This window comes from Penicillium vulpinum, assembly GCF_028829585.1.
Source record: "Penicillium vulpinum strain IBT 29486 chromosome Unknown utg000001l_segment0_segment0, whole genome shotgun sequence".
NCBI lineage: Eukaryota > Fungi > Ascomycota > Eurotiomycetes > Eurotiales > Aspergillaceae > Penicillium > Penicillium vulpinum.
In genome coordinates this window covers 4,490,340-4,504,730 of record NW_026643241.1, presented here as the reverse complement: position 1 = coordinate 4,504,730, position 14,391 = coordinate 4,490,340, and the positions used below count along the sequence as shown (strand labels likewise).

General features: G+C 48.1%; 2 protein-coding genes across 2 annotated transcripts; both read left to right on the top strand.

Moving 5' to 3' along the window:
- Positions 1-1,732: 1,732 nt before the first annotated feature.
- Positions 1,733-1,948, top strand: N7479_001626 (uncharacterized protein; the record flags this gene model as incomplete). Its single annotated transcript, XM_057249323.1, has 1 exon — positions 1,733-1,948. The coding sequence occupies one exon, from the start codon at positions 1,733-1,735 to the stop codon at positions 1,946-1,948; it is 216 nt and encodes a 71-aa protein (XP_057113755.1).
- A 5,970-nt stretch (positions 1,949-7,918) lies between these two features.
- On the top strand, positions 7,919-12,985 carry N7479_001625 (NACHT nucleoside triphosphatase; the record flags this gene model as incomplete). The annotated part of the gene is made up of 3 exons (XM_057249322.1): positions 7,919-9,038; positions 9,155-9,998; positions 10,054-12,985. 3 exons carry the CDS (start codon positions 7,919-7,921, stop codon positions 12,983-12,985), a joined length of 4,896 nt encoding a protein of 1,631 aa, XP_057113754.1.
- Positions 12,986-14,391: the final 1,406 nt, after the last annotated feature.

The window sequence follows — 14,391 nt, the reverse complement described above, 5'->3', positions numbered from 1 at the left end:
AGTGGCTGGTCTTGTTGTGCTGACTTTGAGATTGGCAGCCTTAACAAGCGAATCAAGTGAGTTCCACAGCCTTCTTAGTAATCTGGCAGATCCCTGCTGCAGTACCTTCCTGGGCTCGAAGCCTGCTTTCCAAGTGAGCAAATCAATATGCTAACCAGACTAATAGAAAAATCGAACGCTTTATCAATGACATTACATAGGATAGCTTTGCCGACGTATTAACTGAAAACGTGACATTAATGAGCGAAAACACAGCTCTCAAAAACAAGATCCAATAATTAGGGGAAACACTGGAGAACATATAAGCTTATGTAGATGAACTGTGCAAGGAAAGGCAGGTTTCTACCATCCAGAACAACCCAGCGCGCAAGAAACGGGCAATGCCATATTGACCTTGCTCATTGGCTCTCTATTAAAAAGGCGCTGCTCTCAAGACTTACCTCGTGTTAAATTTCCATGGCATACGAGATTCAACAAAGAATCCCTAGTCGGAGTTTGCATGAAAATGGATTGAGTGTCATTAAACACAGATATATAATTTGAAAACGTTGCACTTTTTTGATGACCCATTATTATATTACGTGAGTGTTCATCGAGATTCCCTAAACTTTATTAGCATTCAACTTCTCGATCTCTAGATTCTTATGGCCATACTCAAGTTTTCAGCTGCCCCTTTGCGGTATTTATAGAGTGATCCCTCATCTGCGAATCCAGCCTTTGCGCTAGCCTTCTTTTCGTACTCCTGTGCCTGCGAACATGAAAAGTCGACCTTACGGTCCGTGGTCCAAGCTCCAGATTCTGTCCTTACAGCGCGCCTGAAAACATGGATCTCCTTTAGGCTATCCTTCAAATGAATAGGAGTGCTGTGGCGATAATCTGGAACTTTTGTGAACCGCCAAATATCTCGAGGGCATTTGATATGCGGGCTTGCGAATGCATCATCAAGAAAGGCATATATAATTAGTCTAGGGGACTGAGAGTATGACATTTCTCTTATCATTTGACGCTCAACTTCTTCTTCATCAAAATCTTCATCTTCGAAGTCCTGATTTTCATGCTCCTGCAGTGTATTTCCTCCCCCCGCCCAAGATCCATCCGATCGTAGCGTATCTCAGAGGTTGGATCTCGATGGATTCGATGCATTTACTGCAGTATTTGATGCAGTATTTGATGCAGTATTTGATGCAGTATTTGATGCAGTATTTGATGCAGTATTTGATGCAGTATTTGATGCAGTATTTGATGCAGTATTTGATGCAGTATTCGATGGGGTATTCGATGGGGTAGGTGTGGAGTGGATAAAATTTGATAGAGATCTTCTCGGTGGTGAGGAGGGGAAGCTTCCAGGTATAAATGATTCAGGTGTTAAAGGCATGCCTGGTAGTATATCAGATGATTTTTGAAAATCAGGACCTGATTTTCAATTTGCCTGCGTTGAATTTGCCTGCATTAGTGTTTTCTCCCTCTGCTTTTCAACCTACTTTTCAACTTCTGCATCTCCTACATCTGCATCTGCATTTTCCTGGATCTACTCAGCATTTTCGATATCATCGTGGAGAGCTATTCTCGCTATCGATGCTGGCATCCGCATCTGTATCCCCATTTCTACCTGGGCTTCTTCCATGGTAAGGGTATCAGGAATTACACTTAGCCCATACATCACGGTAATAACTGCATCTTCTTCGGTAGGCATCCTTATAGCCTTGATCCCGCACTCAGTCGTCAAATCAGAATGCGAAGCGGGGATATCAGATGGGCGGATACATTCATGAGGGAGTGTAAGCGGTACTTCAAAGGTGAAGGACATGCTGCTATCACTGTTGCCAAAATAAAATTCTTCCGTACCCGACGTACAGATTTCAATACAATTGAAGAGTTTATCAATGCTGTCAAGGACCGATACATGGCAGCATATGATCTGAAGGATATATGGTTCCCTAACATATGATGATGATCATTACCATCGAATTGACTGAGGTTCCGGAGCTAAAGAGGTTTATTGATATCAAAAATGATGGCCTCGAAGAAGAAAAGGATCCAGGAAGCAAGTTGACAACGGACGACGTGTTCAGGTATTGTCAACGGATCATCGACAATATTAGGCTGAGTGGATCGGAAGGTATCGGTGCAGCTGGGGGAAATCAAAATCAATCCCGTTCAAACCAAGAGTCTCGCTCACAAAGCTCTGGTTCTAGCCACTAAGGGTCAAAGTTACTGCAAAGCTTTGCACCGCCGCAATACTTCAAGCAAGTATTTGCTAGCCCTCGAATGAATCCCTTGATTCTGTGTGCCTACAGGGCCGCTCGAAATCAGCTTCACTTGTTTACTCTCTTTAAAACTTTTCGAAACCTTGTCTTGCATTGCACTATACCGGTTTAGGCTAGACTACTCCTGACCCACTATGCGGCGGTATTCTTATACAGGCGTAAATAAACGAATAAAAATAGATTCCGTAACGTGCTGTACGGACGATTTTGTTTTCTAGAACCAACTGATTGCAAACAAGTCAAACAATGCAGTCGGTTGTCTGGCCACCTCTCTAGCTTGCATTCCAACATTCATCCAAACCCCCACGGTAGATCCAAGCGGATAGCGAACGAAAATACGCAGATTGAAAAAGAAAGGAACTGGTGGGGTCTTCATTACAATGCGTTTATCATCGACTCTCCATCAACTTGCAGCCCTCAATCATCGAACCCACCGCCTGTTGAACCTGGAAGCCAAACCGTGCTAACGTTGAATTGAACAGGAACCGTTCACCATGATTAATGGCTCATTCTGTGACCGTGATAGCGCTCAGCCCTATGCCCCCGATCTCTCGGACCAGGATTCACAATACGCCCCCACTCCAGGATACTATAACGAGACACTACACTCGCATTTTGAGTTCAGCCCTACCCCGGATCGCTATCCCCAGGGCAGTCCCGTAGCCTCGATCTGCGCCCCGCAAGAAACACCAAGACTTCTTCAAGTCGGTGAGTGGGAAGCAAGTAGATCAGATGACGAGTTTCCACCGACCTTTATTCGGTATACAATCGAGTGGAAAGTGAAGGTGAACAACCGGTTCCGGTGGGAGGACACGATAAAGAATGTGACCCTGACACCAAGTGCCTATTGGCCTTCGGTCCTGAGGCCTAAGTTGGAGAACGTGCTTCAAGAGCGGATCCCACGTAGCCGAAGGGTGAGATCGGATGGCACGCTTGTAGTCATGTCGGTCAACGATCGCAAACACAAGAACGAAAAATTCTGGTTTCAATCCCTTGATATTGATTGGACTGCAGTGGAGGAGCAACTAATTACTTGGGGTAAACTTCACACTCGAGGCAAGGAACTGAGGGTAATTATTACTTTCAACTATACAGAGGACGATAATCTTTCCAGGGGTGCAGCAGGTAGGGGTGAAAAACGAGGGAAGTCTTCAGTGACGAAGAGAATGCTTAGCGAGCGTGATGCACAACTTGATGCTGAAGAGCATGTATCTGGAGAGCAGTCCATCTGGCGGGCTGTCTATAGCTTAATGCGTTGTCCTTTACCATCCTGCCATCTTGGGCCGCATTGCTGGCAGGATCCTCATGGAAAGAAACACTACCAATTGAGAACGCATCATTTGAAACGCCTGATTGCGTATGTTGATGCTGGGGGTGTTTTAGAGTGCCAAGATGATGTTCCCGATGCTGTTCGGGAAGAGTTATATATGGAAGAACAGCAGAAGATAGAGCATTCACAGTCCAAGAACAACAAATCGCTCACTCCCGGAAACTGCCCACCTATCAACATCAATTTCATGGGAGGACAATCTTCTATACAACCAGCAGCAGTTGATTGTATCCCACAATCCGAAATGTCTTCCCATCAGAAACAGCATAGATTTATTCTTCTCACAATTGATGGCCCACGGGATGTGGCTGTGAAGGAATACAGCGCCTGGCAAGAAACAAATGTCATCGATGCAAATTTGAGGGCTCAATTCCAGTTGGCTTGTGATGTCACGCTCGCCAACGGTCTGGACCTTGAGCAGATTCACGAGGATCAAAATCCGGAATTTTTTGTTCAAGAAGGAATTGCGGTAGGTATTGCACGCCGCTTTGTCGGTGATATCATTAAGTGGGTGGGAGAGATAAGAAATCAATAGGAAGACCCCCCATTGGAATACAGGATGGATCGAAATCAGTTTCACCACTTCTTCACAGAAATTCTTTCTCGAACCCTCTGTCGAAACACACTATACCTATTACGGTTACTCTTCCCCTGAACCCCTTTCTTGGCAGTATTCCGATACAATCGTAAATAACAGCTTAAAATAGCTTCTGTATTTGACTCGTATGGTCTCCAGGGATTCTAGAACGTTGATCTAGCAAACAAGCCAAACAAACGAATGCCTGCAGCTCATTTGGAGACGTGGCAGGAGTTAGAATCCCCATTCTGCCAACCACTTGCCCTCTAGAGTGACCACTGTGAACGAACGAGTTGTATAGAGACAGTACTAGTGGGTAATATTTTTTGCTTCTTGTAACAGGCTTGGCCTTCTGATTGGGGACTAGCATCTCCTGAACTGACTGGTCGTGATCATGCTGATGTTGGATCTGCTAGAGCCTTGAAACGAGCAAGATGACTGCTAATTCGTGTCCTAATGACCATGATTCTCAGCCGCATGACCTCGAACTTGGGGATCAAGATTCGCAATATGCCCCCACTCCAGGATTCTACGGTCGCACGCCTGCGTCAAGTTATGGGCGCAGCCCTTCCCTCGACTATCACTTCGAAAACGATCCGGAAGTCCTGTCACAACAGCAATCACAACCTCCTCGACTACTTGAGCTATCCGAATGGTATGAGGGAATGTCAAGTAACGAACTGCCGGCAAACTGCATCCAATATACGATAGAGTGGAAAGTCACCGTGAATAAGAAAGTGCTCTCGCGGGACACTGAAGAGGACGTAGCCCTGACTCCGAGTGCCTACTGGCCGACGACCCTGAAGGGTAAGTTGGAAAAGTTGTTAGATGGAAAGACCCCCGGTAAAGGAAGGGTAAAGTCGGACGACACCTCGATCGTCGTGTCGGTGAATGATCGCTCCCAACGCGACCTGACGAAACGATTTGACCATCTCGACATCGATTGGACTGCCGTGGAAAAGCAACTGCTCAGGTGGGGCGAACTGTGCCGTCGAGGCAAGAAACTGAGGTTAAGTATTACCTTTAAATATGTTGAGGACGACCGTCTCTCTAAAACTGCCTCAGGCAGGGTCGAAAAAAGAGGAAGGTCATCGGTCACTAAACGGATGCTCAACGAACTAGACGTTCAAGTGGATGCCGAAGAGAATTCATCTGGGCAAGAATCCGTTTGGCGAGCTGTGTACAACCTGATGCGTTGTCCTTCTTCATCATGCCATCTTGGCCCACATTGCTGGCAAGACCCACACGGGAAAAAGCACTATGCGCTGAGGAGCCACCATTTAAAACGTTTAATTGCCTTTGTGGAAAAAGGCAACACCCTGCAGTCTCATGAAGACGTCCCGGAAATCTTTCGTGAAGAACTATTCATGGAAGAGCAGCAGCGGCTGGAGAACCAACAATCCAAGAAAAAAGATTTGTCCAGTATCCCAGGAAGTTGTCCCATCAATATACATTTTAATGGGGTGCAACCTTCCTCTCAACTGGAGACGCCCGGATCCTCCGCATCCCCAGCAATGCCTTCGTCACCAAAGGCCCAAGTCAATGACGACTTTAATATTCCTGGACTTCGAGATGTTGCGGTCAGAGAGTATAGCGCATGGCATGAGGCGAATGTCGCTGATGACCATTTAAAAGCTCAGTTTCGTCAAGTATGCGATATCGCACTGGCGAATGGTTTCGATCTTCAGCTAATCTACGAGGACCAAGATCCGTCATTCTTTATCGATCAAGGGATCATGGTGGGTATTGCCCGTCAATTCGTAAGAGATGTGGTGAAATGGGTCAGAAGTATGAGGAATATTTCGCCGATTGAGTGTATATAGATAGTACTCTAAAGAAGCATACAATAGTGGCTAGGAGAATCGCGATATTTGTTATTGAACTACAGTACTTGTTTCGAATATCTACTTCAGAATATAAATAGGATATAACGGTAGACGGAAAATGAGTAGAGCCTCAGGTGGGTTTCATTAGCAGTCCATAGTACATATATATATATATGTGACGTTCCTATATCGCTGGTCTAGTCATTGAATTCTGAGCCTGGATATCAACGCCAGAATGTCTAAAATGACCCAAAGCACTTTGTTTTCGAGACCCAACAACCTCAATACACCAGTCGAGGAAGGTTTGAAACCCTTGTTCTGAGTTTTCCTCATACCGTACCCAGTTCCGTCTAATGAATGCTTTCAACTCCGAGAAAAACTCCTCGATCGGATTCAGGTCGGGTGAGTACGGTGGCAGATACACTAGCTTAACTCCTGCTGCAGTGCACATTGCATCGATACGATCAGAACGATGAAAAGACGCGTTGTCCATGACTAGAACGGACTTTGGCTCAGGCCATCTTCCACAATGCCTTAGAAGCTGATTAATGAAGTCCTCAAATAATGCAGCGTCGGTGGAGCCCTGGAAAACACGAGAGAGTACGATCCCATCTTGGCAATACGCAGGCAAGATCTGGTACCGTTGGTCGCGGTGAAAGTTGGCTACCTGCAATGGCGCTGTGCCTAACGGAGACCAACCTGTCCGTCTAAACCCGATCCGTTTATCACATCCAGACTCATCCACATAGACTAAGTGATACGACTTAAAGTCCGACAGATAGTGCAAATAGGAATCTCGTAAATCCGCATTCTGTTCCTTTGCTCTCTGTCGAGCCACCTTCTTCGACCAATTTACCGATGCGAGAGCCCGCTTGAGGCTCGAATTTGTGACCTGAACACGGAACTCGTCCCATAGAAATATTGCCATCTCGTCCACGTATAGCCCGGGTTTTTCGAGGAGGCGATCACATAGTGCTTCTATCATCGGAGGTGTGATGCTTCGTCGTCGACCGACTCGAGTTGGGGGTGCTCTGACATTTCCGAATCGGCGGAGGTTATTGCTGATGTTGATTATAGAACGCTTACTACATTCAGCAGCTTTAGCCATTTGCGAGGTAGTCAGCGATTTGCTTGATATCATGTTCTGGACCATTTCGAGCTTGGAGAGAGGGAGTCTTGGCGCCATATTGCGAAGAGAATTCTGGACGTTGACAGAGGAGAGCTTTAGGAGGGCGACGGGGGTGGGGAGCGACTCTATCTGCTCACCTTTGCTCACCCCTTTGCTCAGTGAGCAGGTGAAATAATTTTGGGTGAAAAGCCTGGGGGATGCTAGGTATTAGGATATGCACGTGACATAACGATCTCGTAGTCCCTGGGAGCCTAGCAGCACATCTCAAAGTTGCGGACCTCAGAAAAAGATGATTAAACAAAATGGCACATCATCCCTCGGTTATGCTAATCACCAACTGTGATCCAGCACTTCTTAAAATGTGCACTTTAATTGCTAGAAAGCAGTGACCTCTTCAAGCGATGAGGGTCAGATATTTTATCTGGAAAACGCTGGCTGGTCACAGTAACAGGGCCCTCATTCGATCTGACTTTTGGAATCGGGTAGACCCGTTCCTGGGAACGTCATTACCCGCCCCCACGTGGAAGTGAAATCGACACAAAACCATTCAGAAAGCGGTGTGGTCAAGCTGAAAGGTGCAATTAATCTTCCTAGCTGATCGCGCTAGAGTCACATGATGACGAGGCTGAGGAAGTTCCCCCTCTTTCAGTTCGTTAGAGTCCTACTGAGATTCTCGTAATAAACCACATTAGAACTTTCTGAAAAGAGCTACTTCTTAGTGTCTTCTGCTGGAAGAGAAAGTGCTTGATTAACACATCGCGTGGTTAGTCGAGCTGTTCTTCATCCATTATGGCTGAGAATTCCCAATCTCAGCCAGAGCAATCAGTGTCAGGACAGAACAAAGCTAGTCCCGACACACCACCATGCCGAAAGCGACTCCAACACGATGCCTATACCATCGGATGGGTGTGCGCCCTTCCAAAAGAACAAACAGCAGCCAGAGCCATGCTAGATAAAGAGCACGAACCTCTCCCGACCCCTCGAAATGATCATAACGCATATACTCTTGGCTCGATACGCGGCCACAACGTCGTCATAGCCTGCCTACCTAACATGGGAACCAATTCTGCCGCAACCGTCGCGACCTCAATGATCAACACGTTCCAATCAATCAGGTTCGGGCTTATGGTAGGGATTGGCGGCGGAATTCCGTCAAAGGTCAGTCTGGGTGATGTGGTGGTCAGTCAACCTGTTGCTGACTATCACGGGGTGATACAATGGGATATAGGGAAGCTGGAACGGGATGGGCGGTTTGTCCACACGGGCTCGCTGAACCGACCTCCGAACGCGCTACTCAATGCCTCGAACCAGCTGAAAAGTAACCATGAGATGTACGGATCAAAGATAAATGAGTACCTGGACGATATGGAAAGGAAATTCCCGCGGCTAGCGCCAAAATATACGCGGTGCGAGGCCTTGCAAGACCCATTATTGGTATCCGAGCGGTTCCGGACTCCGAGGGAAGTCTATTTCCTGTCTTGGTTGTGGCAGGCGATCATCGCGATTATCGCATATCTTCTTGGTTCATGGGCCATTAATCCGGTAAATGAGGAGAATGTGCGGGTATCAGAGAAGGCAGAGGGTGCAAGGGCCCCAAGAGATGTCAGGGTACACTATGGCCTGATCGCATCCGGGAACAAAGTGATTAAGGATGCCCAATCCCGAGACCTCCTTGACAAAAAATACGGCGGGCGCTTACTATGCGTGGAGATGGAGGCAGCTGGGCTCATGAATGACTTCCCATGTATTGTTATCCGAGGCATTTGTGACTACGCGGACTCGGGAAAAGAGAAAACCTGGCAAGAATATGCGGCAGCCGTGGCCGCTGCGTACGCAAAGGAACTTTTGGGATGTGTGCAGCCTAGTGTTGTTGATACGGAGGATACAGCAAAGGCTATTTTGGAAAAGGGTCAGTACATACCTACCTGAATAGATCGTTTGCAGGTGTCCAAAATACCAGCAAATAACCGAGACGAATAACATTTGAATTTGGAAATATATTCTGACTGCGAGTGGTGCGAGTAGTGCAACTGCAGATCGATAGCATGCAGCAGACAACAGCTGCAACAAGAGCCACTGCAGATTCTATCAGATCTGACCTTCATACCAGTGAGATCAAGCGCTGGCTTTGTCCCCCGGATCCATCTTCAAACGCCAGCCATGCTAGGACGCTCCGCCATGAGGGGACTGGCGCGTGGCTGCTCGAATCGCCCGTCTTCCAAGAGTGGCACTCGGGGTCACGTCGACAGTTATGGCTGCACGGGCTCGCGGGGTGTGGAAAGTCGGTTCTTAGTACCACTGTGCTTGATCATCTCGCAAACCAAAACGACGATCTTATCCTTAGCTTCTTCTTTGACTTTAACGACGTCGCAAAACAGACATTGGAAGGCATGCTGCGCTCGCTTGCTTTCCAGCTTTACCGCCGTGGGGTGGACTCCGCAAACCATCTCGATGCTTTGTTCCAGGCGCACCGAAATGGCAGCGACCAACCTACGACAAAGGTGCTTTGGAGTGTTGTTTTCAAGATGCTCGTAGCTCAGAGGAAGGTCTCTATTGTTCTGGACGCATTGGATGAATCGAAAACAAGGGACGCTGTGCTCGGGTGGATTAAGGATATGGTGTCCAGGCCAGAGTTGGTCCATGTTCAGCTGCTTCTTACCGGTCGACCTGAATCCGAGTTTCTGCGCGACATTCCCCCCTTAATAGGAAAGCAAAACAGCCTGGCACTTGATAAGCAAGCCATCAACTCCGATATTCGATCGTGGGTCATAGCACAACTTTCTCAACGGCGTGATTTTACAGAGAAGCCCTTGTCCCCGAACCTTCTGGAAGAGATCCGGAAAAAGGTTGGCGACGGCGCCGACGGGATGTGAGTAATCACTGCTTCGAGCAATATAATGATAGCTTACTGACGCCTTGATTAGGTTTAGGTGGGCGTTCTGTCAGCTAGACAGCCTGGCTCGATGTCGTCACGAGGCAGCTATGGAGGAGGCTCTTGAATCTTTGCCGCTGGATCTCAACGAGACATACGAGCGTATATTTGAAAGTATACCATCGGAGTTAAAAACTGACGCGATACGGCTTCTCCAATTCCTAGTGCATTCCAAGCGACCTCTAACGCTGGCTGAGGTTAAAGAAGTGATAGCGACGCAGATTGAAGACGAGTCACGAGGGTTTGACATAAAGCGTCGATTGTTTTGCGAGACTGATATCTTAGCTTACTGTCCCAGCTTAGTGACAGTCATCTATAACAATGATAAAGAGTTGCATCTTGCCCATTTTTCTGTGGAAGAGTACCTTCTCAGACATGACCAATTCCAGATTACGACTGCCAGCATTTCCATCACGAGGACGTGCTTGATATATCTGACAGACATCAACGGTAGCGAAAGAGAGATAACGCGGTATTTTCCGATGGCAAGATATGCGGCCGAACATTGGACATACCATGCTACGTTAACACTGGCCTACGAGGAGATTACCCAAAGAATAGTGAGCTTTCTAGAAACGGAAGAGACATTTCAAAGATGGGCTCGTTTGCATCAGGCTGATAGGAGTTGGGACGATAGCCCTGGAGCTGCGCGCGGCTCTAGGCTCTACTATGCTTGTTTTAATGGACTTGGAGTGCCTGCACGCGATCTTATTGATAAGGGAGCAGATGTCAACGCGCAGGGCGGCTACTATGGCAACGCTCTCCAGGCTGCCTCACTAGGAGGCTATCAAGAGATTGTCAACCTGCTTTTGAACAAGGGAGCAGATGTCAACGCGCAGGGCGGCGAGTATGGCAACGCTCTCCAGGCTGCCTCACAGGGAGGCCATCAAGAGATTGTCAACCTGCTTTTGAACAAGGGAGCAGATGTCAACGCGCAGGGCGGCGAGTATGGCAACGCTCTCCAGGCTGCCTCACTAAGAGGCTATCAAGAGATTGTCAACCTGCTTTTGAACAAGGGAGCAGATGTCAACGCGCAGGGCGGCGAGTATGGCAACGCTCTCCAGGCTGCCTCAGATGGTGGCTATCAAGAGATTGTCAACCTGCTTTTGAACAAGGGAGCAGATGTTAACGCGCAGGGCGGCGAGTATGGCAACGCTCTCCAGGCTGCCTCACTAAGAGGCTATCAAGAGATTGTCAACCTGCTTTTGAACAAGGGAGCAGATCTCAACGCGCAGGGCGGCAGGTATGGCAACGCTCTCCAGGCTGCCTCACTAGGAGGCCATCAAGAGATTGTCAACCTGCTTTTGAACAAGGGAGCAGATGTCAACGCGCAGGGCGGCAGGTATGGCAACGCTCTCCAGGCTGCCTCAGATGGTGGCTATCAAGAGATTGTCAACCTGCTTTTGAATAAGGGAGCAGATGTTAACGCGCAGGGCGGCAGGTATGGCAACGCTCTCCAGGCTGCCTCAGATGGTGGCTATCAAGAGATTGTCAACCTGCTTTTGAACAAGGGAGCAGATGTCAACGCGCAGGGCGGCGAGTATGGCAACGCTCTCCAGGCTGCCTCACTAAGAGGCTATCAAGAGATTGTCAACCTGCTTTTGAACAAGGGAGCAGATGTCAACGCGCAGGGCGGCAGGTATGGCAACGCTCTCCAGGCTGCCTCACAGGGAGGCCATCAAGAGATTGTCAACCTACTTTTGAACAAGGGAGCAGATGTCAACGCGCAGGGCGGCACCTATGGCAACGCTCTCCAGGCTGCCTCACAGGGAGGCCATCAAGAGATTGTCAACCTGCTTTTGAACAAGGGAGCAGATCTCAACGCGCAGGGCGGCGAGTATGGCAACGCTCTCCAGGCTGCCTCAGATGGTGGCTATCAAGAGATTGTCAACCTGCTTTTGAACAAGGGAGCAGATGTCAACGCGCAGGGCGGCGAGTATGGCAACGCTCTCCAGGCTGCCTCACTAGGAGGCTATCAAGAGATTGTCAACCTGCTTTTGAACAAGGGAGCAGATGTCAACGCGCAGGGCGGCACCTATGGCAACGCTCTCCAGGCTGCCTCAGATGGTGGCTATCAAGAGATTGTCAACCTGCTTTTGAACAAGGGAGCAGATGTCAACGCGCAGGGCGGCGAGTATGGCAACGCTCTCCAGGCTGCCTCACTAGGAGGCTATCAAGAGATTGTCAACCTGCTTTTGAACAAGGGAGCAGATGTCAACGCGCAGGGCGGCACCTATGGCAACGCTCTCCAGGCTGCCTCAGATGGTGGCTATCAAGAGATTGTCAACCTGCTTTTGAACAAGGGAGCAGATGTCAACGCGCAGGGCGGCGAGTATGGCAACGCTCTCCAGGCTGCCTCACTAGGAGGCTATCAAGAGATTGTCAACCTGCTTTTGAACAAGGGAGCAGATGTCAACGCGCAGGGCGGCACCTATGGCAACGCTCTCCAGGCTGCCTCAGATGGTGGCTATCAAGAGATTGTCAACCTGCTTTTGAACAAGGGAGCAGATGTCAACGCGCAGGGCGGCACCTATGGCAACGCTCTCCAGGCTGCCTCACAGGGAGGCTATCAAGAGATTGTCAACCTGCTTTTGAACAAGGGACCAGATGTCAACGCGCAGGGCGGCAGGTATGGCAACGCTCTCCAGGCTGCCTCAGATGGTGGCTATCAAGAGATTGTCAACCTGCTTTTGAACAAGGGAGCAGATGTCAACGCGCAGGGCGGCGAGTATGGCAACGCTCTCCAGGCTGCCTCACTAGGAGGCTATCAAGAGATTGTCAACCTGCTTTTGAACAAGGGAGCAGATGTCAACGCGCAGGGCGGCAGGTATGGCAACGCTCTCCAGGCTGCCTCACAGCGAGGCCATCACGGCATTGTCAATATGCTTCAAAGAAGAGGCGCTATCACATTGCCTTCACCGTAGTCCGGCTTTGTGGCTCCGAGAAACCTGGTTGAGAATCTTTCTCTCAAAGACTCCGGACCTTCTGAACAAACTTTGTAAATTCTTCTGTGATTACATATGTCAAATGAACGACAGTCCCGATGGGATCCACAAACATGTTGGAACTTGATATTGCCCTTTATCTGTATGATTGTCAAACACCGTCGGGAACATCCTTAGTCTACCTATGGAAACTTTGTGTAAATCGGATTTGATCGTAGGTAATATCTTTATTCAATTCGGCGTGGGTTAATTTGAACCAGGGCTGGTGGAGCTGAGAAGCTCCGGATACAGGCGATGAAATTCGAAAGACCGAACTCATCAAGGCCTTTCCGCTTTCACTTGGAAATCTTCCGGTCATGATGGTATACTGTAGCTATTGATCTGCTTCGAAAGTGTTCGACTAGGCAGAGGGAAAGACTTGAACTACATTATTCGCATACTTTAATTATTAACTTCTCGAACATTGCTTGTGTAGGAAACGGACAGGTTCAATGTCATTTTACAGTTATATACTCTTATATCCTAAGTTTCAGGGCCAATTTCTGCCTTAAGTTTGAACTTCGAAGAGGTGTTCTGTTGCTGATCACCTTATTACACATGAAGCGAGATTTTTGACTACATCACTCGAAACTGTCCTTACTAAATGTAGGGACGGACGGAGCCGATGCAAGAGTGGAGAGTTACCACAAGGGGCAGACTTGGCGGGATCAAGTGCAAGCGTGTTTCACGTAATTTACAAAGCCGAGACACGTATAATACGAGCTTTCAATACAAATCGGCACTTGAAACGAGGCTAAGCAGGATTAAGATTAGCGTGTTTAGAAGGAGGGTTCGAGAAAGAATCTCTGTGCGCAAGTGGTGAAACTGATTTCGATCCTCCCTGTAAGTGGTAGCTTTGCATAGATTTAGATTCATGATCCAGTTCCATCACTTTTATTAGCTTGATATATATAATTCACACGCTATTATAAGCATAGAATGCCTCACACAATGCCCCTCTATTATCCCAAAAACGAAGTATTATGTCCAACTAGATCAATACAGTCGTTCTCGAAATCGGCTTGACAGATACACTGTTCGACACTCTTTTCTGGCCCCACCGCCAAGGCATTAGCGCAGATCAATCAATGAGCGGGCCGCATTAAATTGAGGAATACCGTAAGATGCCCTGAGTATGGTATTTTATCGTGTTCGTAAGATTACACAATGCGTACGAGACTTCAGTGGAATTCAATGGAAGCCGATAGTGGGCCTCTGGAAATCATTCCGGGGCGTCTTGGTCTAGAACAAGTCCCCAATACACACTCACAGGCCCCTAGACCGATCTTCCTACTCTCTCAAGTGTCCCTTATTCGTAATATTCTATTGAATGCCATTTTGAACTG